Genomic DNA, 27856 nt, shown 5'->3' on the forward strand with positions numbered 1-27856 from the left:
ATTGTTATAAAGTAACTAGTAACATTTGAAGCAATTTTTTCAGGTGTTGTTGGTGACTTCTGGAGACACTGAGACTCTCTCCAGAGCAGGACATGTTCACCCCTCTGTGTCCAGACTGCAAAGATGACCGCAAGATGAGTTTGAAATAAAGTGTGTTGGGGTCATAGTTTGCGGTGTAATTATAACATTTCCTATTGGGGGGGGGTTCCTTACTCGCAAATTTTTGCTAATCGCAGGACCAAGCCCCGACGTGAAAGGGTTCCCTGTACAAGCACTTGAAGCCAGTTTTCTGTAATGTCCTCTCTAACGTTACAAGATCAACTAATTCCTGACCAAACATTTAACGTTTAATGAATAATCTAGTGGTTTTCCGCCTCATCTGGCAAATCAGAGCGTTTCATCTACAAGAGCGAGATTTATCTTTGCGACGACGGACAGGCTTCAACTCTGATCTCTTCCCAAAGCTCTCGTGGCTTTCAAGTCATTTCCATCGGGGTTCCTTGCGGTCCGTGTTTATTTTGCGGGGCACATGGCAGCTCTTCTTTGGAGCAGTGACATCAGATAGCCATTTGCATCATTTGCCCTCTAAAAAGTCATCAAAAATGTGATACTCTCGATGGTTTGGGCTTAATTTGACATTAAAAGCCTCTCTTTGGTGTGTCTGATATCATCATGACATTCAGGTGATTAAAGTGGAAGGCCATCCTGATCCTGAAACCCGTGTATCCACCTCGCAGTCGTCAGGAGCGCCTTTGATTTGGACTAATGTAAAACACAGGCTGCAAGCACCCGGGGGCTCTTCCAAATGAGATTAGAGACCCTCACATATGGCTCCTAATCCGCTTGATTTCAAGGGGGCCCGGTTAAAGCGTTTCCCATGTTCCCGCTTCCTGTCAACATTAAACACTGTTACATGTGCGGGCGTCTTGATAAATCGCTTCAGTGATTCCACTGGCATCCTGTTCTTGGAAGTAAAACAGTAGTGAGATATATTTATTATTTTTTTTGTTGTGATCATTGCCAATAATTTCAAAATCATGCCACTATCTATTGTAATTGATTAGTATTAATTGTACTTTTACCAAAGATTGTACTTGCTTTTGATTGATCCCAAAAGGTTTACAGTGAACCTCCACCATTTGCGCTTTGCTATCCATGAATTATGCCATTTGCATTTTTGTGTACAAGCTCGTCGAAGAAACTGAAAATTGGGGCTCTTTATCACTGAGGTGCCATGAGATTGCAAAAACAGCAAATAGGTGAGTTCATGAGTGGAGAACGGAGGATGTGTTACCCCCCAAACATTTAGCAAATGGGTGAATTCGAAACCACGAATATGGGGGGTTCACGGTATGCTGAAGAAATCACTTTATAAAGACTTTATATACTGGTATTAAGTACTGTGCCATTTTTTCTTTAAAACTGGTAAGAAAAATGGCCGTGGTATTTTGGGGGCTGGAATGGATTAATGGCATTTCTGTTTGTTTCAAGAGAAAATTTATTTAACATATTGAATTACAAGCTTTTCTTCTGCCGAGTATGGCCAAAATATTAGGAACAGCTCAGTGTGAGGCAGTGCCGTTATCACCGCTGCCAACTACAAGCGCAATCAGTATAGCAAGTTAAAATAAATACAGAATTAAAACAAACGGAGGCAAATGGAAAAGGTAGAATTGTTTTATTGGACATTTACTACAAATGCTACTAATCAAACACAAAGACTCCCTAGCCAGTGGGATTATTTTATTTATTTTTATTTTTTTTTAAGTTTCGGACTATCTGATCATGTACCTCCTGCTTCACCTTTTCTAAACATTCCCCCCTTCTCAGTTCAGGTTTCCCGCCCCGTCGTCATTCCAGCTGTCTTCAGTCTGGCCGGTCTGCGTTTATCCAGTCGGGCCTCGTCTCCGCTCGTCTCCGCAGTCCCCAGACTCAGACCTCAGCTCTCCCGGTGGGCGTGATTAGAGCCTATGCAGGGGGTTTATGACTTTATGGGCAAGGGGGTGGGGGGTGGGCCATCCAGTCTTATCATTGCACATCGAAAATTTGGAACAACAAGTCACTGGGAATGACCAACCAGTGCTGGTCGAATAGCTTTTCTACTTGTGGATGTTCCTGCTCAACATTTTCGAAGGACATTTGTGTGCGTGTTGGAAGTCGGGAGGAACATCAGTACTTTTCCCTGAGGGAACGTGGATCGGAAGTGAAAGGGTTGGCTCTGGGAATGTGGGGAATCCCAGAATTGTCTTTTAGGCAACATGAAGGGTCTCCCGAGGCCTACAGGTGGGATGACTGAAGCGACCAACACCAACAGTTTGCTAGATTTGAATCAAAACGGGAATGCTGGCTAAAATTTCCATCGGGGCCACTTTTTGGAGCCTCATATTGTTATTTCGTCATCAGGAATCCTGTGGCAACTCCAGAACGCCGTTAAATCGCGACAACAGGTGTCGTCAACAGGTGTACTGGTGGGAATTCCCAGAAACACCCGGAGGAGAACACGGAATCATTCACAAGGGTTTATTCTTCCATCTCCTGCCAGGCTTGGGATTAACTCTTTTATACTCGTTTAATTTGCGCCTGAACTTTGGTCCAACGTGAGAGGCAATCTTTCCCTGAAAATATTTTTCAAATTCAGAATTGCATTGCTGATGACAATACATTTAATAAATCAGCTTTCCTTTGTTTCTCCATCGTTATTACTCTTAGCCAGAATAATCTCACCTCATTTTTGCAGGCCTAACCAACAAATGTGCCCTTGAAATTCTGGAAAAAGTCAGACCCCAAAGCCAGTTTCACAGAGCAAGAGAGAATTTCGGAGGCATGTCTAGTATGAGTGACGCACGAAAAAAGGCTAAAGAACTCATGCCTGGAATGACTGGACATCTGCGGGCGCGCACGCACACACACACACACACACACACACACACAGCCTCAACAAGCCATGCCCAAAAAGAAATGGGAATGGGGTCATTCAAAAGTAAATTTGAATCGACTGCACTAGACAGACGTTGGCACTAAAATGCGAAACACTAATTTTCATCATTGTGAGTGGGCGGCACATGGCAAGGAAAAAAAACAAACAAAATGTGAAAAACTCAACCACACAAATTGCTTGAAATTTCAGCCCCTGAAGGCAGTTTCACTGACCAAGCTGAAATTTGCTAGGCATGTTTATCATGAGTAGACCCCCAAAACATCTCAACGAACCATGCCTGAAACGACATTGGACTGATCAGGTCTGCCATTTTGTTTTAAAACGGCCATTTTTGGTTCATTTCAGCTCTTTCCAGGGGTCTTTCGTATGTGAACTTGCCCTAGGATTTTTCTCCTCCTACTAAATTTTAAGTACATCTACTAGACTGATGGGCGACACTATATTGTGAACCATTTGAGTTCTTTTCATTGAGTGAGGGCGAAATGTGACAGAAGTGGAATTTTTTTAAAAAGCATAACTAATAACTCAACCACAAGAATGTTTGAAAATTCAAAGTCTGTTTCACAAAAAAGACCCTAAAATGTTTCAAAGCATAAGGGCGACCAAATTTTAATGAAGAACAGGAGGTTATGCTCTACTTCACAGATGGCAGATGAAGACCAGACCCTGAAAAACTTTAGTGGATCCCCCCTACTGGGAGAAATGTACACAGTGGCTGCTTGCCACTTTTAATTAGAGCTCATGATCATAATTAATCAATCACGCACATCCAACATTTACAACACTTAACCAAACGTGTCATTTTGCTAACGACACCGTTACGATGTCAGTCCTCATAAGTCCTTCCGGAAGCTTCAATGTGCTGTTCGTCCTTGCTCCCATGAGTCCACCTTGGCTCAAGCGCCGCTCATAACGTGTGACGTGCACACGTTGGGAGTAAATGAGTAATAGAGTAATGAATCGGGGCACATTCGGGTTGAGTGGCTCTCTTCAGACGTACTGTTATTATCCGTTACGGGGGCCCGGGGCGATAGACAGCAATTACACCGCACGCAATCCTCCAAACCAGCGGCCAGGAAAGAAAGCCGATTCTGGGTGTGTGAAATTGACACAAAACAATCCCGGCCTTATGTCGAAGCAAATGGAAACACGCTTGCCATTTCACACAGTGTAGGCAGTATTATTTGGCGTACTTGCTGCAGGCAATGCTAAGATGTGGCGTCTCAAGCAAAAACTGTCTGGAGAATCCAAATCCAAATGTCCATCACTCTCTCTCAGTTTATGGTCCTCCATTACTGGTTAGGAATCCCATTATCATTCTTTGGAAAAATTTATATGTTCTTATTCCTATCATTGTATTGGTATCTTAAAGTATTTGGTTGTTTTTAATAAATCATCCCTTGAAGGACCTCACTCATGACACTTTGAAATTAATATTTGTTTCTTGCAATATTTGCATGATTAACATCTTTTATTGGCTGGCGACTCGTCTCGGGTGTACCCCGTCTCTCTAGTCTTCGGATCACCCACAGCCCTAATGAGGATAAGCGGCATATAGAAAATGGATGGTTAGCAGGACTGTGGTTTATCGTTTGTGCGTCATTAGCGGCTACAAAAACAATGTGCATTCCATTGTTTTTTTTCCACTCCTAGTCTGACCTCTTGGTGTAAATGTGGACAAGCCGTCTATGTGATGCCCACGTGAAATCCCCACTTTTCCCCCATAGATCATTATCATCCTGACGTCCTTTTATTCAAAACACCTCCGTGCCACCATTTTGAGTCTTTGAACCCCAACGCCCTCCGTTTCGCCAGAGCCGCCGCGGGTGCTTCCCCCCAACCCTTTCACCATGACCAAGTAATTCTAGTCCACTTGTTGCCGTCATCTCTGTCCACACCTGTTCATCAAAACACCCAGCGCGCACTCCTGCCCCGCCCGCCCTGAAGAGGCCGTTATGCCCTTTTTACACCTCTCCGCCATGACCAAACGCAGTGGAACAGAAGAACCACCTCAAAGTAGGTCTGGGAGATCCTTCCATCCATCCCTTGTCTGTACCGCTTCATCCTCACAAGGGTGGCGGGCGTGCTGGAGCCTATCCCAGGTACCTTCGGGCGGGAGGCGGGGTACACCCTGAACTGGTCGCCAGCCAATCGCAGGGCACATACAAACAAACAACCATTCGCACTCACATTCACACCTACGGGCAATTTAGAGTCTTAAATTAACCTACCACGCATGTTTTTGGGATGTGGGAGGAAACCGGAGTGCCCGGAGAAAACCCACGCAGGCACAGGGAGAACATGCAAACTCCACACTGGCGGGGCCGGGATTTGAACCCCGGTCCCCAGAACCGTGGGGCAGATGTGATTACCAGTCGTCCACCGTGCCGGTGGTCTGGGAGATATGACTAAATTGTTTTTATTTTTTTTAATCTCTCTATAAAAATCAGATTTTAATTGTTTTCCCCTTTGTTTATAGAAAAGCAAGTGACAATGACATTATTCAAAACAAGCTTTGCTCTCCTGCCCCTCTTCTGGGATTGCCTTAATTTCTCTCGATACAAATTTTTCTTTGCCTTCACCTGATCCATTTATTCCTCCCTGCATGTGGCAGACGTCGGCGGTGGCAGGATCTCTCTCCCGCCTGAATCATTGATGAGCATTCAGGCCGCCGGCGTAATCCCGACCGACACTAAAAGTCTGTCTAGATTTAGCATCATCAAATTTTCATCTGTAAAAGTGCGGCGGCAGAGCTCAGACTCTTTCCTCTCCCAAGATGCAGTCCGGCTTTTCCCAAAATTCATCTCTCTTCATGCAGTATATGTAGCTAAAATAACTAAGGTGAGGTGGCTAAAATATTGGAAACAGCTGTCATGATGATATAGTTTTTTTTTTTAATGGAAAAAAGTAAAATTTTCTCAAATTTCTGGCGAAACTAATATTCATAAATGGTGTCTCTTGGAAATCTCCTAAAATGACCTTTTCTTGCAAAAAAATAAAGACTAAGATTACCTCTTTTTTTTTCCCCCCTCAAAGAAAAATCTGACCTTTCTGCATTGTATTCTCATAAAATGCAATTCCTCCCATAAAATATATATTCTCTAAAGATTACAAAATAGTTTCCTAAAACAAAATCACCCATACCCATAAGATTGAACATTTTTGCTCAAAAAAATCTGTTTATTCTCATCATGCGATTTATTCTGAAAATGATACTACTGATTGCAAGATTGCAAATTCTTATTGAAAAAAATACCACTTCACTCTCATAAAACGACTATTTATTCTCAAAGAAAAATCCCACTTTATTCTCATGACTTTTTTCAGAAAAAACCTGACACCGTCATGAGACTCGTAAGATTCCGACTTTTTCCTGCAAAACAAAACACTTTTTTTTCTTTTACAAAGAAATCTATTCATCAGATTTCCCCTTTTTTCACATTTTCTTTCGTACGATGACTTAATATATATTCTAATGAGGTAAAAAGAAGTAAAAAGAAGAAGCGCAACCAAACTCGCAACATTTTTCAACTGCAGCATAAGGTTACGGCTTTTTTTTAAAACGTGAGTTTATTCTCCAAAAATAACTTTTTGTTCTTGAAAAATAAGATTTGTAAGATTACCATTGTTTCCACTTGTTTTCACGTAAGATGACCATTCTTAGTAGTACATATTTTTTTCTATTCAGGAGCTCTGGGAAAAGATTAGATGAAGGTGAATGGTAGCTAGCTCCAAGAGGCTAATAACATGAGGCCTCTTATCGGGCAGGCCATTAATTGGCTGGCGGGGTGCAACTTGTCAGCATCAAAAGAAGGGCGCAGCGGGAGCGACGGGCAGATAACCCCCCAACATGGCGGTAATATTTCTAATTACCACCCACTTGTGCCGCTGTCTCTCATTTTATTCTTTGCAATCCCATCCCCCCCCCTGCCCCGGGCACTCACGCTAATGGACAGAATACGGCCGAGTTGCATGGCCGATTCCCTCGTCCGCTTTCCAGCACTTTACGCCTAAACTCCTTCTTGTCTTTCCCTTCAGCCAACTACTCTCTTCAGTGCTGAGAGGGAAGTGTGGTGGCAGCCTCTTCTCGACCACTTGCACCTTATAAGAGCGCTGCGTCGTAAAATATGCATGACGACACATTTTCATGCAACCCGCTGACTCCTAGCTAACTGGGGGGGGGGGGCATAATTAAAAGTATAAAGAAATCCAAGTTGTAAAAAGAAAATGGCACAGGCACTAATTTAAAAAAATACAAAATAGGATTCAACTGTTAGCATGTGATCATTCAAAAAAAGTTCAGGACTAAGGTGCATGATGTTAAATCCTTATCTGTTTAAGTGCTTTTCCTACTTTGTTTGCTTTCATGCTAGCTTACAAACTGTTAGCATGTTAACATTTTCTCAAATTCTCAGTGGACACACCATTGTACCAGAATACAGGGCATGATGTAAAATTCTTGCGGTCTGCCCCAGTCAATCTGCCCGAGCGCGTTCTTCATCTGCTATCTGGCTACTGTAGATTTTAACATACTAAATTGTAAGCGTGTTAGCACTTTATCAGTTCACAATGGAATTTACAGTAGTAGTCAATTAAAAGGACATGATGCAAAATCCTCATCTACCTGAATACTTTCCCAGGCTGCTTATCTGGGATACCAACTCTTAACATGTAATAATTCTAATTGGAAATACTGTAGTACTCAACTGCAGGACTGATTATACGATATCATATTTCAATCAGCATGGGCATTTCGCTACTTCGGTTGCTATTCTTAGCACACCAACAGTTAGCATGTGATCAATTCTCATTAGAAATAGTACCTAATATCATGAGCACGTTCCCGACTCAGGTGCCCATCTTGTTCCGTTAGCATAGCAACTGTTAGCATGTTAGCATTTTGATCAGTTCTAATCAGGAATAGTACCCGGTCAAATCCTTATGTACCATTGCATTTTGTGTCTCCGTTCGCTTTCTTGCGGTATGTTAGCATGCCATCTGTTGGAACGTTAGCATTTTAAAGACTCTCATGTTGCCATGGTTGGTCCAGTCCAAGATGAACATCTACACAAGTAAAAATCAGACTTAATGTGGATAGTCTGCGTGTCAGAGCCCATGGCGAACGTCATGAAGTGCCCTGATAGCCTGGCAGGAGGGCTTTATTCTTCTCTCGCTTTCTCATCCAAGAGGAAATTGCTGCCATCCTTCTGCAGATACGGCGGCCTCCGGCAGACCTGATGATTCCCCCCGATGATAGCGGTGGCCGGATGCTCTCGCCGCGTGCATTATTAATGGTCGCACGTCGCCACCATTTTAGTGCCTCAGCAGGGGAGCGGCGGGGGGGCAAGCACCGTGTATCAAGTCTATCAATGAACATTTAAAGTGGCACCAGCATGTAAACAAACACACCGGAGGATTGCGTGGGAAGGGTTGCTGAAATACTTTTATGCAGGCAGTGACCATATTTAAGACAATATTCTGTTTCTTCATCATATTTCACACCTTTGTGCAATCAATTCTTCAACAACACTGGTGGTTAGCCAGCAGCTGTAATGCAACAAACATCTGTCCTCCATTTTAAACATATTCTCTTTCATCCATGCAGTGCACCTGTCGGCCACCTTGAGGGTAAAGGGGGCGTGTTACGAGGACGAGGGGGGAGCGCATGTGTGAAACTCGCTAGTCACATGTGGTGCATATGTAGCATTTGTACCTTTTCTGGCTACAAAAAAAAAACATACCAGACACTCTAAAAGTCAAGTCTACAAAACTAGAAGGTTTGAGGTTACTACCCTAGTGACAAGAAATTGTAACCCTTGACCAGTTTCTCCAGAAAACTCATTGAGAAGCAAGGAGCATTTGTGTCTTTCAAGGTGCAATTGACACTCAAGTAGTACATAGGGATTATTGCTGGACTCAAAGGTACCTCTGCAGGGGTAGACCCTTTATGGGTACCAGCCAAGTAACAAGACTAAAAAAAGGTCAATTTATCGAGTCTACTCAGTCAGATTACAGTAGGTTTCCATTCCTGTCCTTCAAAGTACCAGCTCTACTAAACTACAAAGTCTGACTAATTAATGGACCCCAAGGTAACAATTTGAATGTTTTCTGAAACCAGACGGAAGTAGGAGTCAATGTCTGTGCTTGAAGGTACAAACTACACTTGAGTACCACATAGGACTTAATACAAGGTAACCGTTTGTGCCTTTTACAATTCCAAAGACACATACAAGTACATTGCCGGATTGTAAAAGTCAAGGGTACGAAAGCAAAACCTTTGAACGTACTACCCCAGTGCTGAAACTACACAGAAGTAGGAGTCGATTTCTGTCCCTCATTCACTATATAGGGCTAATTATTGAACTCCAAGGTAACTAACTGTATGTTTTCCAGGTCCAAAAGTGTGCATGTACTGTATGTTTGCAGGTGTAGAACATTTGAGTGACAAGGCTAAAATGGTACTCTTACTGAGACTACATAGTCAGGAATACACTCGAGACTACCATGTAGGACTGATTATTTGACTCCAACGTAACTGTTAGTACATTCTCCAGGTTGAAAAAGACAATTGTATGTTACATAAAAGTCAAGCATCAAGGGTACAAAAGCCGAACCTTTGAGAGTGTAATACCACGGTACTCTTACTGAGACTGAGATGCTTCAAGGTACAATCTGCACTGAAGTACTTTTTGGACTTTTCCAGGACCAAAAGTGTTCAGGTTACCCAAAATTTTCAAGGGCAAAAAAGTACAACCTATGAGGTTACCACTCAAGTACAGGACAAGTATAAGGTCCTGAGACTGTACAGTCAGAAATAGAGTAAAAATAACAAAATACACCCTCTTTTTCACCCTCTTTTAACTGGGGATGTGACTGTCTTCTAAATTGAGCAATCACATTCAAACTCTTGTTAAATGGGAGTCAGCACTTTAATTGCCTCTGATAAAGTATATTTCAGGTTTTTTTTTTTTTGCTTTTTAGTAGAAGGCTGTTTTGTGCCAAATAAAGTAATATGATGTATTCTTATCCTTCAAGGTACAATTTACTGTACATCTGACTAATTACTGGACGGTAACGGTTTCTACTTCAGGTCCAAAAAGACAGGTCCATCAAGTGAAGTCAAACATCAAAACCCCTAAAGGTGCATCGTGTCAGTGGTGTGCGGGTTCCAAAAAGACCCCAAGAAACCGCCCTTGATCTTTCTTGACTATTTTGTAATATAGCCAAGCCTGCGTGTGTAGCGTGCACTGCCTCTCCTATTCTAAAAGAAGCGTGAGCGTAGACAGCTAAATTATTGAAGCCCCCTGCTACCCACCACCACCCCCAACAACCATCCCTCACCCTGCAGCCTTCTGCCATGTTTCCTGCCATTACGACAAGAGGATGTTGTGCAATTTTGCGAGGCAGCAGCTTGAAGCTAATGCGATCAAACGCGCCACATAGCGAGCTGCTCTGGAGGGACGCAAGGGTTGGGGGGGGAGGGTTGACTCGAGAATTGGTGGGCTTGCGTCCCAAGCGTTGCCAGGTGTCTGTTCCCGTTCCTAAAGACCTTGTATCCAAAAACAGCCCTGGAGGCATATACCGGATGAGGATGCATCATCACCTGCACTCTACACTTTGTCATTGTGCATGGCTGCCATGTTATTTTTTGTTTTTGTTTTCTTTGCGCAAATCGTTTCCCGCCATCGCTTGGCAACGTGCCCAGACCCCCTGTCGCTGCCATATCTGACGGATCAAGCGGCAGGTTGATAGGGTTAACTGGCAGTTAGTGCAGGTGTAAGTCAAGCACTTCCTGTTTGTCTTCCTCGCATCTTTCAGCGCTCCAGCTGAGCAATTATCCCGCCTTGTATAGGTCCCCCGCACCCCACCCTTCCAGATTGTCATTTTGTTTATTTTTTTTAGATTTCCATTCCACCTACACTTGCGTCAAGCGGTTTTTAATATTGCTTCAGAGTTAGCTAGTTTTGCGGTTCAAGCTTGCAGGTCAGGGTTTTCAAGTATGGTTTCATGCTAGGTTTAGGCTTTCAAGTAGGGGTTTCTAAACAGGGTTGCAAGCCTGATTTACTGTTTGAAACCAGTGTTACAGTTTCAAACCTGGGTTTCATGACAGGGTTTACGGTTTCCAATTTGGGTTTCTAGACCGACTGTTAGTGTTTCAAGGCTGGTTTAAGGTAAAATTACGCGCCGCTTCTGTCGTGGCCCTGCCACATCAGACCAGAACAGGAAGCATCGATCCGCTCAGGCATTTTCTATTCTGCTTAGTTCACAGCTGAGCTGGAGCCGATACCAGCTGACTTAGGCCGAGAAGTGGTGTACAGCATGAACTGGTTGTCTGCCAATTGCAGGCACAGACAAACACGCATTCAGACTGATATCCACACCGAAAGACAGACTCTTCAATGAATCTAACATGCATGTTTTGGGAATGTGGGAGGAAGCTGGAGCAACAAGAGAAAACCCACGCAAGCACAGAACGAACATGCAAACTACACACAGGAAGCTCAGAGCTGAGATTTGAACCCTGAAACTCAGAAATGTGAGCTATATACAGGTACAAATACATTAAAACAAACACACTTTATGAGTGAATTAGGGTCACACTGAAAACAAAAAGTATTTAAGTTTTTTTTTTTTTTTCATTAAAAAAAAATAATAAAAAAAAATAAATAAATAAAAATAAAAAATAAAATACAACTTCAATAAAAAACAAACAAGAAAAACTTTTTGTCTTGAAAAACATGGCTTTATCCTCAATTTGCTCAAGGGCCACATTTGAAATGGTCAGATGCAACAGGCCATTTGAAGATGAAGTAGGTAAATAAATAAGTGCATTTAAAAGTTATTTTAGTAAAACCAAATTCACATTGTATTTTGTTATTACTGAAAGTATTGATAAACCTTTTCATTTGCAATAAATCAAATATTGAATTATATAAATCAATAATTTAAAATGTTTTTAATTACCTTTGTTGCATAATGCTGACTCCATTTTGCATAAGAAAATAAGAAGAATGGCCAGAAGTCGTCCTCAATTAGCATGTTTGAGGACATGACATCCCAAAAACCGAAATGTCATCTCATGGTGGTCTCTGTGAATGTTTCCTACCAAATGGCCAGTCTGTATTTCTTCTTCTTAGCTACACGTCCAAAACCCGCATGAAAGTTCACTTTTAGACAAAAAACAAAGCAAAACAAATAAACACACTGACATTTTGGCTGACACAGTTTCCAGTCTCATCCGGTTTCGTCCTCAGCTCTGCCCTCCTTTAATTGTTCTGATGAGACACCTGTTGCATGGTGCTTTCAGGTACCCTCCAACCATTACTGCGGCAACACAACCCAGAAGTGACTCTTGGCGTCATTGATATCTTTCTATACGTTTTATACATTAACAAACAATTTAAAAGGGACATATTATCGTTAGTGACTTTTTAATGTTTGTCTGCAAATCTTTTGAGGAGTCTCTAAACATTTGACGTACTACAGACACTTCATTCCCACAAAAATACACATACAAATATAGTTATATCTATACACATACATAAATTAGGATTATTAATTAAATGTACACTAACTACCAAAGGTAAAACTCTAAACTTTTGATTTACTTTATACTATAAAGATTATACGTATATGTGAATTTATTTATGGCAGCTATACACTATAGTATTTACTGATAGGTCTGCACCTGTGTATAAAGTAGAATAATGTAGAATGCAATAGTATTGAAATAGCATCCTTCATTTGGGGATACAAGTCAAACAGACAGCACAAGAGTTTGGTAAAATATATACTTATTTATTTCTTCATACAAAGAAATATTATGAATGTTTAGTATTTAATTGTCTAGAAATGGCTGCTGCATTTTGCATGGTGTGTAAAATTCAAGCACCAAAAAAAATAAGTCTTTAGAATCTCCGCATCACACGTGTTGTTGTGGGTAAAACAAAGAAACAAAGTCAGGTTGAATAAAACTCAACCGTATAAAAACAATGCAACCGCGAGCGCAGGGTAATTTTTTAATCTCATGTTTCGCATAATTGCGGCGGTCCCGGTTGAACCCTCCCCATTAAAAAACCTGAAAGTCTTTCTACGCAGAATGTCAGAACCGTAAATGCTTCTTCAAACATTGCACCAAGGAAACAAAATGTGAACCCACAAATTGGAATCGAGAAAAAATAGCAACTAAACCAAGACAACAAGCAGTCGAAGGTGAGGAATTGTATAATTTTAAGAGGCACAACAACAAAGCATTGTTTTGCTACATTCAGGCCTCACGTATTATTACGTGACGTCTGCTAATGTACGATCTAACAAAAAGCGCAACGACAACCGCACAGTTATCACCCTTCTTGCATATCAATGATTCAAGTAGAAAACAAACAAACAAAAAAAGCGAAAAGATATGGCGGTGGGATACGTTAAAAATGTTTTTGCCAGAAAGTAGAGCTCATTTGACGCGTGAGGGGTTTGTTAACAAGGCATAAAACATGTTGGTTGGACGCTAGCCTAGTTTAGCCTCCCGATGCTCCATACAAGAATGGATGAACATGAATTAACATTTTCAGCGTTAAAAAAAAAAAGGGCAGATGGAAATCAATTTGTCCGTTAATAGCGACGTCCATTAGCATAACGTCAAAAACATTTGAGAGACGGCTCGTTTGTTTGTGTAAGCAGCGTCAAGGGGAAGAAAAGTCCTACAAATACAAATGTTGGATGTGTTCTTTAAGCGCACATTGAGGATTAATTAGTCCAGTCAGTCCACGTGTTGACTTTTGGGAAGGTAGCGTTAGCTGCTAGCTAACTTTCAGGAATAAATGTGATAGTCGCAATCGGAACGGTAGCAGCGTTACTAGCGATACTATTGTGAGTAGTTACTAGCGATGACAACTCTAGAAGTGGTACTAGCAATACTAGCGTTAGTAGCATTACTAGCAATATTAGTAACACCAGTGCTAATAGTGATACTACCTATAGTGGCAATACTAATGATAGTAACTATAGTAGCGATGCTCCTGATTGTAATGATAGTAGTGATACCCATGCTAGTGCTGATGATGCCTATAGTAGCAATACTAACGATAGTAGTGACAGTGCCAATACTAGCACTACTAGCAATACCTTGAGTCAGAATCCGGTAGCAGCAATATAGCAATTGTAGTGACAGTAGCAATACTAGCAACAGTAGCAATAGCTGTTGCAATTGGCAGTCCTAACAAAAGTCAGAAAAGTATCGATCGGAACAATAGTAGTGATACTATTGTTAGTAGCATTACTAGTCATAGTATCACTAGTAGTGATACTAACGATTGTAACGATGGCAGCAGTAATAGCGTGATACTAGAGATACTAGCAATAGTAGAGAAACTACACTTACTAGTAGCTGTAATATCATTAGTAGTGTTTCTAGCGGCGCTATCGTTAGTTGCACTACTAGCAATTGTAATGACAGCAGTAGTGTTAGTAGCGAGAGCAGCAAAACTAGTGTGATTGGTGATAACAGCGCTAGTAGCGACACTACCAACACTAACACTGGAACAGATTTTAGTGGTAGTAGCGATTATAACGATGGTAAGGAAACCTCCGTGGGCTCTTTGTACCCGTAATCTGGCGCTTTTTACTCTGAGCTCTGCTTTCAATTCATCAATGATTACGGTTTTCTTAACTGGACCGCAGGACAACGCAGGCCGGAAACGCTTGCCAAACGGACACGAGGAATGTTCATTAAAAACAAACAAAACAAAGAAAACCACGTGAGCCTGATGTTAGGAAAATAGGGTTAGGCAGCTTAGTGAATTAATTGCTTGGAAATAAAAATAAATTATTATAAAATAGATTTCTGTACATTTTACACACACAAACACTCACACACACACACACACACATATATATATATATACATATATATATATATATATATATATATATATATATATATAGCAATATCTCCACATTTACCATTCAATTACAGGGATCTGACAATAATAATAATAGTAATAATAATCATAAAAAATACAGATAAAGAAGTCTTTCCCTCCCATCAATCCCAGCCAAAGTTGTGCGCTGTCATCTGGTAGAACTTCATGTTGAAGGGCCGGTAGAAGTCTCGGAGGCGGCGCACCACCTCGGGGCGGATGTCGGGATGGGTGCGCCCTTTGGTTTTGCCCAGGCAATGGGGCTTGCTGCTCCCCTCGGCCTTCTTGAGGCACGGGAAGCCCTTGGTCTGGTTGAAGTAGAAGTGTTTGTCGGTAATGATGCGCTTGAGGCCCAGGAAGTCCTGCACGCGGCCCAGCTCGCCGGCCGGGTCGCTGATGAGCCGCTCGCCGCTCACAAACAGGATCTGCTCCATGGGGAAGTACTGCAACCAGTTGTCCAGGTGCTTGGCGTAGATGCCGATCTGGATGGCGCTCCACGACGTGTCGATGAGGCCCGTAGTCCTGTTCTTGAAGGTGAGGCTCTCGAAGGACGGAATGTCCGGCTTCTTGGACAGCGTCTGCGTGTAGTCCGAGATGGCCCGGGTGACCGGGTCTCGCACAACCACAATCAGTTTTGTGCCTCGCGACATGGCCGAGATCCGGGCGGGTGCCTCTTTGGTCACAAAGTAGCTGGGGGTCTTCTCCATGGTGATCTGGCCCTCCAGGGTCTTGGGCATCAGATCCCTGCCAGGACGAGAGATGGGAGTTTAGAGATGTTGTGTCATGTAATCAAGTAGATGGACTGTATTTGTGATCAATGACTCACCGAGGCCCACTTAGCCTCATTGGAGGAGTCAAAAAGCAATTAGTTGTTAGGTTAAACCAATTAGCTTGCAGCATTAGCATGATCACTTACTCTCAAGACATCTCTCTTTGCAAAGACTGACTGAGGAATTTATAAATGAACCGGAACACAAAGACATTTTGCTTAATGCGAAGGCTGTGGAGCTTCTATCCACTACCTCTCCCTCTATCTAGCATTATTGTTCGGCTTTGGTGGAGGCTCTGTGGTTCAATTTCTGGCTAGAGTAACATAATTTGAAAGGTTGACTAAAAAACAAAAAATAATGCGAAAAAATGGCAGACCGATAACTGAGCCCCTACGGGGTGAAACCTCTGAGATAAAAGTTCAGTTAGCCTCATCACATTGCTTGCATTGGGACACCAAGACAAGAGAAAGTCCAATATTTCAGAACTAATTAAAATTAAGGAAACTTTAAATAACAGCACACTTGTCCCAGATTGGTTGCATAATTTGTTCTTTGATTGAGTGGGAATCTATTGCGTGAAGATTCAGGAATTAGGTCCTTTAAAACCAACCAAAACCAGAAAAATAATATAAAACCTCATTCTTACTCTAGACTAGCAAAATTCCAATATTTCAGAATTGACAAACATTTAAAGGAGATATCGTAATAGCAAACTCTTCTCGGTACAACTGCACATTTTGTCATTGATTGAGTAGGAATCCGATGAGTGAGGGCTTTGCTATTAAGTGTAATAAAATTTCAGAAAACATATACCGTATTTTCACAACCATAAGGTGCACTTAAAAGTCTTAAATTTTCTCCAAAATGGACGGGTCCATATAATGCGGCGCGCCTTATGTGTGCACCGAGTTCCAAAATCTATAAATGATGTGAAGTGATGAGCGCTCCGCTTGACTGACTGGGAGCATTCCCTGCCGACACGCTGCTTATAGAGAGGAAAACCGGACGTGGCTGAGGACAACATGCGGACGTTAAAGGGGGAAGGGTGCGCGTGAAGGAGGATGCTAAAGGCACGCCCCCAGTAGGTACATAGGGCCGGTATGTGCATTGTGCAAAACAACATCGGTTTGGCGAAGGATCCCCGAAAATGACTGCGGTCAAGCCAGCCTCCACTCGTAAAGTAGCAATCAAGCCAACCGCCCCTAATTTTGTTCATACTAGGCATTACGGTAATAAGTCGCCAACTCGCGGCGAAAGCCACCTTCAAAATAAAAGCTTCCCAATAATACGGACGTCAATGCTCTTCGGTTAAGGAATGTAACCAGCAAGGTTAATTTGAATCTTGAGATGCATTCAAAATGTAGTTTATTAGGTTTCGGACTTTTATTTTTAAATACAATATCAGATCTTCATCAAACCTCTTTCAGTGTAGTCCTTGGTGGTCTGTCACACAGATCTGGACTTGTCTTGTAAAAAAGCAAAGCAAAAAAACAAGTTTAATCAGACTTTCGGGTTAGCGATTATGCTGATCCGAGCGGCACGAATCCCTCAAAGCATTTGCGATCGCGGGAGCGTCAAACAAGAGGACGCTTGGATGGCGAACCAGTAAAAAAAGCGCCAAATTCCACAAGAAGAGGTTCCCCCACTGCTTAAAAAAAAAAAAGAAAAAAATCTTCACCTCTGACTTTTCTGTGTTGCCAGAAAAGGGGAGAAAAGAGAGCAGGCGGGGTTTGGCTCTTAGGGAAAACAATGCCCATTCTCCTCCCTTGTGATTTATGAGCTGATGCTCTTAAAAGATGCTGTCAGCGAGCTCTTGTGTTTCTTTACCGCCCTTTCAAAGCGGACCCATTGTGTATGGCGGCAAAAAGGTCCGAGGCACATACAAGAGGCGGTTATCGAGGGCCCGGAGAAGCCTTTCAAGGGGTGCGCTTCAATTGGAACATGCGAAAACATCCCGACACCGAGAACATCTACGTGGATGAGAAAGTGACGATGACTTCTCTTTTGAGAACTTTCTCCCCAAATTTTTTTTTTTAAAAAGACAAAGTCAAAAGGAGTGATAAGACACAAAGCAGAGGCTCTTGTCACATGACGCCATCAAATGGAGGTCGGCCGCCACCACCCTTGCACCTCCCCCAGCTACCACCCACCAGGTCCCGGCTGAGATAAACAGACAGGAAGTGGGTTATTTCTGTCTGATGTGTCCGTCTTCCTCCTGTCGCGTTTGATTAGACGATAATGGGCCACCGCTGGCTGGCTTGTGTTTGATACAAAAGCTTGTCGCTTGGGTTTGGATGCTGAATGCATTTGAATGTCAAATCGTGGTGGGTTTGTTGCATTTGAATGCAAGCAAATAAGCGGATGGGTTATTGTAGCCTCGGAAAGGCAGGATGATACTTTGTCTTCTTTTTGTCTTTTGCCGATACCGTGCTTGAATTCAAATTAAACCGATGAGCACTCGTGCCCACAAGCGCCATCAACACTTGAGTGGAATCAAAAAGCCTCTCGACTGAGACACTTGAGCAGCACTATACATTCCTCCTGCATTCCATTACCGCTTTCTGACCTTGCAGAAAAAGTCCACTTCTTCAGAACAGATAACATTTTGGGCAAAGTTAGGTAACAGCACACTTTCTTTGACAGAAGCTACATATTTTGTCCTTTAATTGAGTCAGAATCCGTTGAACGAGGACTGTGCTCATAAGTGCGATGAAACTTTTACTTCACTACCCTTTTTATAACCACAGTATGGAAGCTGGAGGTACTGCACCTGAATTCACACAATTTAATGGGCGATCGACCACTCAAGGGGAAACAGCCTCGCGCCCACAAGCACCATCAACACTTGAGTGGGATCCAAAAGCCACTCGAGCACCACTCCACATTCATTCCCGCCTCCATTGATCCCAGAGATTTCCCGGCAGGCTCCATAGGTCCGACGGCAAAGTGACATCTCTCAAGAGGGGAAGGAGGAAACGAGCACTGAAAGGCTCCCTTTCTTCTTGAGAGCCTCTCATCCTCATCCAGATCCTTCACATGAACATCAAGTGGGAGACAGAAAGCTCTTTTTTGTTGTTAAAGGAGCCAATAAGGACCTTAAACGCCACTTGATTGTTCACATCAAACATGTACATGTGCAAATGTTCGAAAGGGGACACTCGATGTGCTTTTAGACGCAGGCGTTCGTACGAGGAAGCTTTATTGTGCGTATTCATCATCGGAACTCTGCCACTGAAGGCTTCTGCTGTATATTTTATAAAGTGGCACTTAAGCACAAACAGAAGCCAGACGTTGTGAAATAAAAGTCTGCGCCGACATGGAGTTTAACCGCGGAGTGCGGCGTCGCTCGTAAATCCAAAGCGCAAGAGACGACACGCTTTGGAGTCACGCCCGTTTGCATAGCTACAAATGTCAATTCCCTCATAAATGGCGTTTGAAACGAAATACCACAGAAAGAGGACGTATATTGTTATCCCTTGATATTATCCAAACGTTAGCATTATAGGGATGACATCGGATCACGTCACCATTTTTCTTGCCTGGTGGAAAAAAAATTACATTTTTTAAACGCTAAAAGTTGAGGCCAAGTGAAGAAATATCACACTTCTCCCAGAAGGGCATATCTAAGGAAATATGTTGTCCTTTGACAGAGTTCAAATCTGTGGAGGGAGGGCTCTGCTATTGAGTGCGATAAAACCAACTGAAACAATAAAAAAATACATAAACATTTTTTTTTTTTTTTTTTTTTACTCCAGTCTAGAGAAAGCCCAATAGTGTTTTTTCATGATACTAGCCATCGCTTGGCCAATTTTTTGACTTGACCCCCCCCCAGCTAGATGGCGGCAACAAACCTCGCAACATCCAGCCGCTATCAAGTTACACTGGTTTCCTTACAGTGGAGGGACAATACCAGTTGATGGCAGGAAACCATTAAACTGGTTTGCTAATAAACGAACGTGGAGGGACAATACATTAGGTACAGTCGTGTTTTGTGCTCCTATTTCTCGTGTTTGTAAATTATGTGGCGGGCAAATGCTGTTACTGTTTTTTTTAATACAGTACAATACTGTTCAGTGCAATTTTTCTCAGAAAAAAAAAACGGCACTAATACATTTCGGGAGTGTTTTTGTTTGGTGGGTTGGAATGGATTAACTGCATTTGCATTTATTACAACGGGGAAAGGTAATTTAGAATTCAAGTGTTTTTAGACAAGCGTGGTCAGGTAACTAGTTAAAATCGTATCTAGTGGCACCACTGCAGTTGAGAATTGACAGATGCTTAGGAAAAATACAGTGCAGCACCCAGACACTTCACCCAGATCAATTGCCTATTTTGTTCTATGACCAAATTGAAATCCGTTGAGCGAGGGGTCTGCTATTAAGTGCGATACAACTAAACGGCTCATGCAGAAGCTTCTCAACAAGAACTTATACAAGGAGTCGTGGTTTCCCCTTTAAGGCGACACACGGTCTCTGCCAAACTGCTGATCTAGTTGATAAATGCAGCTTCGAAACGGTCGCACTGTGTCACAGCAGCCTGGGAACGCGCTGACCCCCCGCACCAACCCAAACCCGAGCCGACCCCGACCGCTGCAACCCGTCCCATCCATCATTAGGCTGTTGAAGGAGCAAAAAAACTACAAAAAGAGGCGCTTCGAGTCCTCACCGTGTCTTCGAGGCGACATCAGAAAGTAGTTAAGACATAAATAGAGAGCACACATGATTGTGGTTGGGGTTGCAGTCGACTTGTGACAAGCTCAAATGATTCAATTCCATAAGTAGCCATCATGTGTCCAATTAAAGCAGACTGCAGGAGTGCCTGTAGCTTGTAACCGCGGCAGCCCAGAATTATCCAGTGCTAACGAGACTGCGGTCAACCTAGTAGCGGTCGGTCGCTTACTTTTGGAAGGTTTGCTTTTGTTTTGGTTTTGAGAAGATGAAAGACTTTGGCGATCGTACCAGAAAGGTAACAGAGGTGGGACAGCGCCGTTGTGTAATGTAATTGAGCAATGCAAATGACACAGACAAAGTCAACCTCATATTTTTTTTTTTTTCCTCCCCCAAAAAAAGAAATTCTCAAAATTCTTCATTCAACACCCCACAATGACAAAATGAATTTGTTTTTAGAAACAACTGGCCACCCTCCACAAGTTCTGATATTCCAAGGTAGTATCAGAAGCAATACTGGGCCTGTGTGTAATGGGATTCTGCAATGCACAAGACACAGAATGTGGGGGACGAGCTATAAATGGCAAGTTTCTGCCTTTGGATGTAGTATTCTACAAATGTTTCTAGACATAACTGAGAAGCGACAGTATTCTGCAATCCACACAAAATGGATAACAAAGTCCACCTGGCTATTGTCCGCCTTCGGAGGTAGGAATATGTGCTTGTGTATCAGAAGTTTCCACTGCACAAGGCACGGAAAGAAAAGGGACAAAGTCAACCCCCCAATTTTCTGCCTTCCGAGGTAGTATTCTAGGGGGACAGTGCCTTTGTGTAATTCTATTCTGCAATACTGCAATGGCAGTATGAAGTCCAACACATGTGACACTCACTTCTCCTGCCTTGTTACGCTAAAAAAGTAAAACAAATTTTAAAAATTTAAAAAGTAATGTACCACCTGTTCCTGTCAGACAAGTATTTTACACTTCATCGAATTATTTGATTGCAGGATACAGGGTTGCTGTGTGAATTTTGCAGGGTCTCTGCGTGAAAGAGGATACTGACCGTCAGCTTGGGAAGGTTTAACAAGGCGTTAGCTCTCGGCGGATGCGACAAAACCAGCGAGCTGTGGAGAGGGCTGCAGGTGAAGACTCAGCTTGTGTGTGTGCTGTGTGTGTGTGTGTGTGTGTGTGTGTGTGTGTGCGTGTGCGTGTTCCCTGACAATTGACATGCACCATGAGACATGAGATGCCTTGATCTTGGTGCAGTGAAGATGAATAAAAGATGAAAAAGCACATGCCACCTCAACCCCCTTACACACACACACACGCACACACAAACAGGAAGTATGTGGAGGATAAGTGTTGGCAGGGCTGCTTTGTTTTGCATCAACCATAACTGGTAGTGAAGACAGGTGAGCAACAATAGGTTTTTCCGTCAACTTGTGGTTTCACTTTTGGGTTTCGGGTTTCTAGACCCTAAAGTGGCCATCAGTTGGTTCAGATACAGGTGAGCTGCTGCTGGCGTTAACTCAGTTGTATTTTCGTACAGCGGTGTGCACGTACTTGAGGGAATGCACGTGGCGGGCTTCTAATGAGCTTTGCGCTTTTACTTCCAGGCTAATGGAAACCTCAGGAGACCCCCCCACCCCACCCCTCCGGCAGCCTAATGGCCACCTATGGGATTTTATACCTGGGACAAGAAGTGCAACTTCACAGGTTTACTGTCATCACTTTCCCCTCTTCCTCTTCTTTGGAGGAGGAGACCAAAACGTTGTCAATGCGTGGCAATAATGATTAACGTGCGTTATTATTAATATTAGCGCAGCCTCTGGGAAAAGCAGCAATATAACGCGCTATCGTGTGTTTATTTAGCAGCGGCAAATGGCAGTTTACTACGGGGCGGTGTTTGGGGGAAGACGAGGGGGTGTTGTGCACTGGCGTCTGAATTATCACCTCATTAAAAATGAGACTAATTTGCTAAGGACACACAGGTAGGGTTTGTGTTTTTATTGTTGATTATGTTAACAAAACACTGGTGTGTGTGTGTTTGTGTGTGAGGCGGCCATATTGTCCCTATCGGTGTGGGATAGGGGGGCTTGAGGAGGGGTCCTCTGCTTTCACAATTAACCACTTGTAATGGCAGCTTAGGCAGAAAGTGTGTGTGTGTGGGGGGGGGGGCTACATGCTGACCAAAGGGGAGGTTTAGGGGGCACACTTGTGGTCAGCGAGGCCTGCAGGGAGCACCACCCCCACATTGGATGGGTCAAGCGTGACACACAGAGCTGGAGGACTGTGAATGAGTGGGTCCACACTTTGGGGGAACAGGGTGTGCGTGTGTGTAGGGGTGTGGGGGGGGGATGGGGCATGACCTGTGGAACAATTCAACATAAACGCCACTCGTTTGGAAACTAAAAATGACCGGTACAGAGACCCGTTCGTCCGAGTAGAGGGCGTGCTGTTAGTGATTCCGGACGTTCTGGAATTAGAATGCGAACGGAAGGCCCTCATGATGGGATTTATCAAGCGGTTAAACCACTTCCCAATTACAAAGGCCAATTACAGTGCGTTGTATGTGTGTAGGGAGTGTGGAAGTATGGCCTTAAGCCAATGTGGCGATAGCTGCATCCACCGCGGAAACAGTGTGACATCTGTCCGGTTGAAGATTTGAAAGTATAACTCTGGATGTGACGTGTGTTTTGGCACTTGGGCCACATTGCTGTATGGAAATATGGCCGAAAGTCAATATGGCAATAACAACCTCTGTTACGGAATCAGTATGACATCATTGGTCCAGTTAAAAATGTTTCAGTTCAAATCCAGATGAGTCTTGGGTCTGAGTAAGAGTTGTACAAATTAGTTGACTCTACCACTCCGCATTGATGTTTAACGCTTGAAGTCGACTAATTGCTCATCAGGTTTTTGACATATCTTCATCTTACAAATGCCCAATTGACGGAGTTTTGACTTGTCTGTTGTCTTGTATTTTCACTCATTTATTTCTATTTATTTCAACGGCTGTTCGTTGAAATATGTCTTTGCATGAAACCGGTGAAAGGTTGGCGACTTCTGTTACCTGTGCTGAAAGAATATCAATGACACCATCGATTAATCGACTTTCATCGCAATAAGGTCGACGACAAAAAAATCATTAGTCACTCAAAAACTAGTGTGTAGGCAGTATGACTGCATGGCGGTACTGAGGTATGGCCATAAGGCAATATGCCGATAGCTGCATTCACCCCAGAAACAGTGTGACATCATCATCTCTTTGAAGGTTTGGAAGTGTAAATCCTAATGTTTCTTGTGCATTGAGCCGAGATGGCAGGATGACGCTATAGATAGCTATAGTGTGACATATAAAGTCAAGTTGAAGGTTTGGAAAGTGTAAACCCGGACACGGGACGTGTGTTTAGGCTGCATGGCCGTAAGGCAATAATGTGGCAAGACAGTTATGGCAATTCACTACGCAAACAGTATGACAGTCCATTTGGTGGTTTGGAAAAGTAAATCCAGATTTGATTTGTCTGTGTAGGTGCCATGATGGTATGGCAGTATTGCGGTATGGCAATAAAGCAATATTGCTTAGCTATAGTGGCTCCCTGTCGACATATCAACCATATTACGTCCAGTGGTCAGATGGTCAACAGATAGCAGTGTGACCCTGCACATCCTCCAATTGGGCCTGAGCAGTCAATCGCCGCAGAGCGTTCCGACTCAGGTTCCGCACCAACGACGATGCTAGCCTCCAATGTTGGCAAAACGGCGCCACAGGAGGAAGCGCGACGGTTTGAGACTCTGCAAAAAGTAAAAACAAAGGAGCAGGTGGCCTCTTTTTTTTTGAGGGGGTGGGGGGTCACGGGCTACAGACATTGGATGGGGGTCACCTGCCAGGAAACTCAAGCGCACCCCGCAGAGGGTGAATAAAAGAAGCAAGCAGCCATGCAGGACTGTCCCGGATGCGTCACGGGAAGAGAGGAGGGTGGCCTCTGGGTTTCAAAAGTTCAAAAGCTCAAGATCATCATCAACTTTTTAGCCAGCACCTCTAAATAAATATAGAGATTGAGTGATTGATTTAGTTCATATTTCTTTTGACACTATTGAGCTGTGTTTTTCCTGATGGAGTACAAAAAACAAAAAAACAAAACCCTCTTGTGTTGCAATAAGGTGGTCGGAATATTAGGAACAGCTCCCAGTGTGAGCCATTTAGTTATTAAACTGCAGAAAGTAACAGGCATTTGGGGGGGGGGGGGGGGTCTTTATTTGTACAAACTGACTTTTACAATATAAAATATTTTTTTTTAGCATTTTGTTTAAAAATACGAATATAAAATATACTAATATTTTTGCCCCAATGCTTGATTTCTTATCGTTTCTCTTCAGACTAATTGGTCGATTTTGTGGAATAAATCCACTTTCGTGTTGAATTCAGCACGGGGTGTTAAATTACTAAACTGCAGATGGTACCAGGTGTTTATTTATTTGTATAAATTGACTTTTACAAAAAATTCAATCCTTTTCCCAACAAACAAAGACACGTCAATCAAATATGAAACACTACTCCTGCTATACCATACTATTATTCTAATTTATTATTATTATTATTATATTATTACTATTGCTTTATTTCTTATAATTTCTTTCAACACTACTGGGTTGCATTTGTCCAGCTACACTCCTCACGATTAAAAATATACATATAAAATACGACTATGACAATACTATTATAGTATTGGGGACGGGGGCGACAGGGGGGGCGGGGGGGGGACAGGGGGGACGTGTGCTCTTTGCTGGATGCTCGCATGTTAACGTTAGCCAGACACACACTCCAGACTAGCCAACAGGTGCAAAGAGAAAATGGAAACGCGAGGATAAATGCGCCTCGGTTCGCACGCAGTCCATCATGCTCTTTTTTTATGCGAGGGGAGGCCTTCGCGAATGACCTCCTTGGCAGAGGGAGAATGTGTTACGGGAAAACACTTGAATGTTTTGTCTTTTTTGTGTATGAATAAAAGCAGTTAAAAAGTGCAGTGGAAATACTAGCGACACCTACTGATCGCTGTGAGGACACACTATTCCAACTTTTGTTTTTTCCCCTCATAACAAAAGACAACAGAGATTCGTCCCTTTTCTATACCGCTTACCCTTATTAGGGTCAGGGGTGAGCCAGAGCCTTCCCAGTTGATTTGGATAAGAGGTGGGGGTACACATTGAAATTGTCTCCCACTAGTTAGTGGGCACAAAAAAAAAACAACAACATTCACACCTATATGGACAATTTAGAGTCTTAAAACGAACCTAACATGCAAACTCTACACAGAAAAGCCATAGCTGGGATTAGAACCACAAACCTCAGCTCTGTGAGGCAGACGTGCTAAACGCTAGCATACCATGCTGCATATGTATGATGTAATAAATACATTTGATTTATTATATTGTCGTACACTACAACAATGACACACACACACTTTAAATCTTAATTAAAAACGAATGCAACATCTGTGGAATGTCTTTTTTATAATATAGTGGAAATTAAAATAAAAAACTACTCAAAAGGAAAGCCAGAAAAACTCAAATTTGAGTTAAGCTAAAAGTACAAAACGCACTCCAATCTGTCAAAGTCACAAATTATTATTATTATTATTATTATTTTACTTTAAATGTTCATTCCGATCAATTTCGTCAAAGTACAGAATTTACTTTTAAGATTATGTTCGTAGACATAAAAAACCCGTTTAGTTTATACATTATCATAGGAAATAACATGACTAAAAAAAGCAGATATGATCTTATCTTAAAATACAAGGAATAAAAAATATTTTGGGGGATTAATCGACCAAGCATGTTAAAAAAAAATGTTGTCGTGTAAACAACAAGGACATTGTTATGAATTATTTTTGACTCTCATTGTGCACTCCTGGCTTGGTCATTCATATGCCCCCCCACATCCCCCCACCCGTCAAGCACATTGACACATTTGTGGCCTATAACCAGAACATTTGTAACAATTTAAAATGTTCAATGTAAACCATGCCAAAACAAAGCTGCAGAGCAATACATGTCCAAGTGTTTAGAAGAAAAAGCCACAAGAGCTGCAGTGTTGCACGGCGTCCAACAGAGATCAGTGCACGCTGCACATTTGAACGACAATATTCGGAGTCAGCACACACAAAAATACTCCAATCGGTGCCAAATGTTTCTTTTTGCATTCAAGGCGAGGGCCAATAAATTCATTTTAAATCGTAAAATACACAAAGTCGTAATTAGTAGGGTGTAGACTCGGGTGCGGAATATCAGGGAAATGGATACAAATTGCTATAAAATGATGCAAAACCTGCAAAAGTGCATGGCAACCGGTGTCGAAATGCTTCCTTTTACATTTGAGTCTCAATAAATTCATGCTAAATAGTAAAAACAAAGTTGCAGTTAATAGTAGGAGGATTATGGTGTGCAATATCATCGTAGAAATGTATCAAAATTTTTACAAAATGATGCAAAAACTGGGCAAAAGTGTATTCCAGTTTGTGCCAAAGTGATTCTTATTGCATTAAAATATTAATAAATTCATGTTAAACAGTATAAACATTAAGTTAGGTGTGGACCAGGGTTGGGAATATCAGAGAAATTGATTTTTTTTTTTTTAATTTCAAATGCTATGAAATGAATTGTGCAAAGTGTCAAATCTGAGTAATATGGGGCCTAGGGGTGTGTGGGGGTCTTACCTGTACCACTCCAGGCCGTTGTCGTAGTTGCGGTCGAAGAAGTGCGGCTCGGCCCCCACGGCCCTGATGTCCGGGTGCACCCGCAGGAACTCGAGCAGTGCCCGAGTGCCTCCCTTCTTCACCCCGATGATGATTGCCTGCGGCAGCTTCTTGCTCCCGGCGCCGTTGGAGAAGCTCGACATGGCGCTGGGCTCCGGGGCGTCGCTGAGGAGCAAGTCCCGGGACGCGGCGCCGCGGGCGGCCGCCGGCTCCTCGTAGTAGTCCACGTCCTCCCACCGAAGCCGGGAGAGCAGGTCGGCGCGCTCGGCCCCGTCCCGGTCTCGGTCCCGGGGCGAGTCGAGCAGCACTCCCGTGGAGCAAGGACCCACGCAGGAGTAGAGCACGAACATCCAGATGAAGAGCATGATGCTGAGAAGGAGCGCCTTCTTCTTGACGGCGCCCGGGAAACGGCAACACGGGCTGGGACGCGGCGGGCTATATTCCATAAGCCTCCCCGGTCACAGGCACGTCCCAGCGGGGCATGTCGCCTCCCGTCACTCCGGTAATCCTCCTAGACGAACCGCGCTCATGGCTCACCTGGAAACGACTCAAACTCGGCGAAGACAGTGTCAAGCGAAAGATTTAGAATAATTTATCCGACGGTGGGGGCTCATTGACAGGTCATTAATCACCTTTTTCAAGGCTAAACCAAAAGTGTAAAAGTTAGCGACTTGGAGGCGCTCCTCGATGCCGACGCAGGTTCACCTCACGTCGGAGTCCGCACACTCGGAGGGGAGAGCTTTATAAAGGAGCGTGGCATATGATTGGCGGTGGTGCTGGCCAATCACGGCTCGCTCGCAGAATGCATA

The 27856-nt window shown here is 43.0% G+C and overlaps 1 protein-coding gene across 1 annotated transcript; it reads right to left on the reverse strand.

The window, feature by feature from the left end:
• Positions 1–12725: 12725 nt before the first annotated feature.
• On the reverse strand, positions 12726–27751 carry hs3st3b1b (heparan sulfate (glucosamine) 3-O-sulfotransferase 3B1b). Its single transcript, XM_061705926.1, has 2 exons — positions 27009–27751; positions 12726–15597 (listed from the first exon to the last, which is right to left on the reverse strand). The coding sequence occupies exons 1-2, from the start codon at positions 27491–27493 to the stop codon at positions 14979–14981; spliced, it is 1104 nt and encodes a 367-aa protein (XP_061561910.1). The 5' UTR covers positions 27494–27751; the 3' UTR covers positions 12726–14978.
• Between the last annotated feature and the right edge of the window lie 105 nt (positions 27752–27856).

This window comes from Phycodurus eques, chromosome 19 (assembly GCF_024500275.1).
Source record: "Phycodurus eques isolate BA_2022a chromosome 19, UOR_Pequ_1.1, whole genome shotgun sequence".
NCBI lineage: Eukaryota > Metazoa > Chordata > Actinopteri > Syngnathiformes > Syngnathidae > Phycodurus > Phycodurus eques.

Excerpts from the sequence above, each read along its gene's own strand:
- hs3st3b1b (XM_061705926.1), bottom strand. The coding sequence starts at position 27,493 with ATGGAATATAGCCCGCCGCGTCCCAGCCCGTGTTGCCGTTTCCCGGGC. Across the intron at positions 15,598-27,008 it reads AACGGCCTGGAGTGGTACAG|GGATCTGATGCCCAAGACCC; the intron begins GTAAGACCCCCA and ends TCGTCCTGGCAG.